This window comes from Malurus melanocephalus, unplaced genomic scaffold (genome assembly GCF_030028575.1).
Source record: "Malurus melanocephalus ecotype Western Australia unplaced genomic scaffold, MMel_1.1 scaffold_2731, whole genome shotgun sequence".
Lineage (NCBI taxonomy): Eukaryota > Metazoa > Chordata > Aves > Passeriformes > Maluridae > Malurus > Malurus melanocephalus.
The window spans coordinates 1-1,488 of record NW_026625963.1 but is presented as its reverse complement, the minus strand read 5'-3'; the positions used below and the strand labels follow the sequence as shown (position 1 = coordinate 1,488).

The window sequence follows — 1,488 nt, the reverse complement described above, 5'->3', positions numbered from 1 at the left end:
CTCGGGGTGACTCAGCAGCCACGGGAAACCCAGAGATTTTGGGCTGGTTTTACTGGAAATGGGAGGGGTTTCTGTCAAAAATTGGCATTTTCATGGTGGATTTGAGGAGGGAAAAATGCAGAATTTGTGTCTTTTATCTTAAAGCTTCCGGGTTGTTTTTATTGGAAATTTTAGTGTTTTTGAAGAGGAGATTCCTGTTAAAAATTGGCATTTTCGTGGTGGATTTGAGGAGGGAAAAATGAAGAATCTGTGCCTTTTATTTTAAATCTTTGGGGTGATTTTACAGTAAATTTGAGCATTTTTTAAGGGGGAAAATGGGGAGATTTCTGTTAAAAATTGCCATTTTACATAGAAAAAATGCAGAATTTGTGCGTTTTATCCTAAAGCTTTAGGATGATTTAACACTGATTTAAATTTGCTGAGGTTTGATTTAACCGTAAATTTAAATTCATTTGGATTTAAATTAACAATAAATTTGAATTTTTTTAAGAGGAAAACCAAGGAGATTCCTGTTGAAAAAAAATCACAATTTTCAGACAGATTTTAGGTGGGAAAACCACAAAAATCTCAATTTTATACCTTCAACCCCACCCAAACCATTTCCTTCCCATTTTAATTTCCTTCTCCACGTTTTGGGAACCCTAACACCACCCCACTCCTTTTTTTCACTCACTTTCCTCATCAATTTTCAGCTCCTCGTTGTTTTTGATTTTTTCTGCCATTTCTTTCTCATTGAAGCCTTTGCTGGCCAAGAATTTGATTTTATATTCGTCCCACGACACGTGGCCTGGAAAAAAGGGAAAATCTCAGCCTAAAATGATGAAATTTTAGCACAAGATTTAAAAAAAAAAAGCAAATTTTAAAATATTTTGGTCCAGAATCACAACCCCCATAGCAAATTTTATAAAAAATGGGAAAAAAAGTGGATTTTACTGTCCCCATCGGGGTCCATGGCTCAAAAAGTGATTTTTGGGTGGAAAAAAGTGGATTTTACCATTCCCATCAGGGTTCATAGGTCAGAAATTGATTTTATTCTGGGAATTTTTTATTTAGAGACCCGAATTAACTCAAAAAGTGATTTTTGGATGGAAAAAAAGTGAATTTTACCATCGCCATTGGGGTCCAAGCACAGAAATGCATTTTGTTCTGGGATTTATTTTTTTTTAAGAACCAGAATTGATCTGAAGAGTCATTTTTGGGTGGAAAAAGTGGATTTTACCGTCCCCATCGGGGTCCACAGCTCTGAAATGCATTTTGTTCTGGGATTTGTTTTTTTTTTCACAGATGAGGATCAATTCAAAAATTGATTTTTGGGTGGAAAAAGTGGATTTTACCGTCCCCATCGGGATCCACAGCTCTGAAATGCATTTTGTTCTCATGCACGGCCTCCTGGAAGTGCTCATCTGTTTTCTCCATGATCCAGCGCTGCATCTCCTTGGCACTGATTTTTCTGTCGTTGTTCACGTCCACCCTGGGGGAGGAAAAAGA

At 36.8% G+C, this 1,488-nt stretch overlaps 1 protein-coding gene across 1 annotated transcript in view; it reads right to left on the bottom strand.

The window, feature by feature from the left end:
* The window catches only part of SDF4 (stromal cell derived factor 4), a gene marked incomplete at both ends in the record, with an annotated part of 4,998 nt that extends 3,525 nt beyond the window's left edge, over window positions 1–1,473 (bottom strand). Inside the window, 2 exons of the mRNA XM_057388894.1 lie at window positions 670–787; window positions 1,335–1,473. Of these exons, the coding sequence (XP_057244877.1) occupies window positions 670–787; window positions 1,335–1,473 (257 nt within the window). The remainder of the gene's footprint in view (window positions 1–669; window positions 788–1,334) is intronic.
* Between the last annotated feature and the right edge of the window lie 15 nt (window positions 1,474–1,488).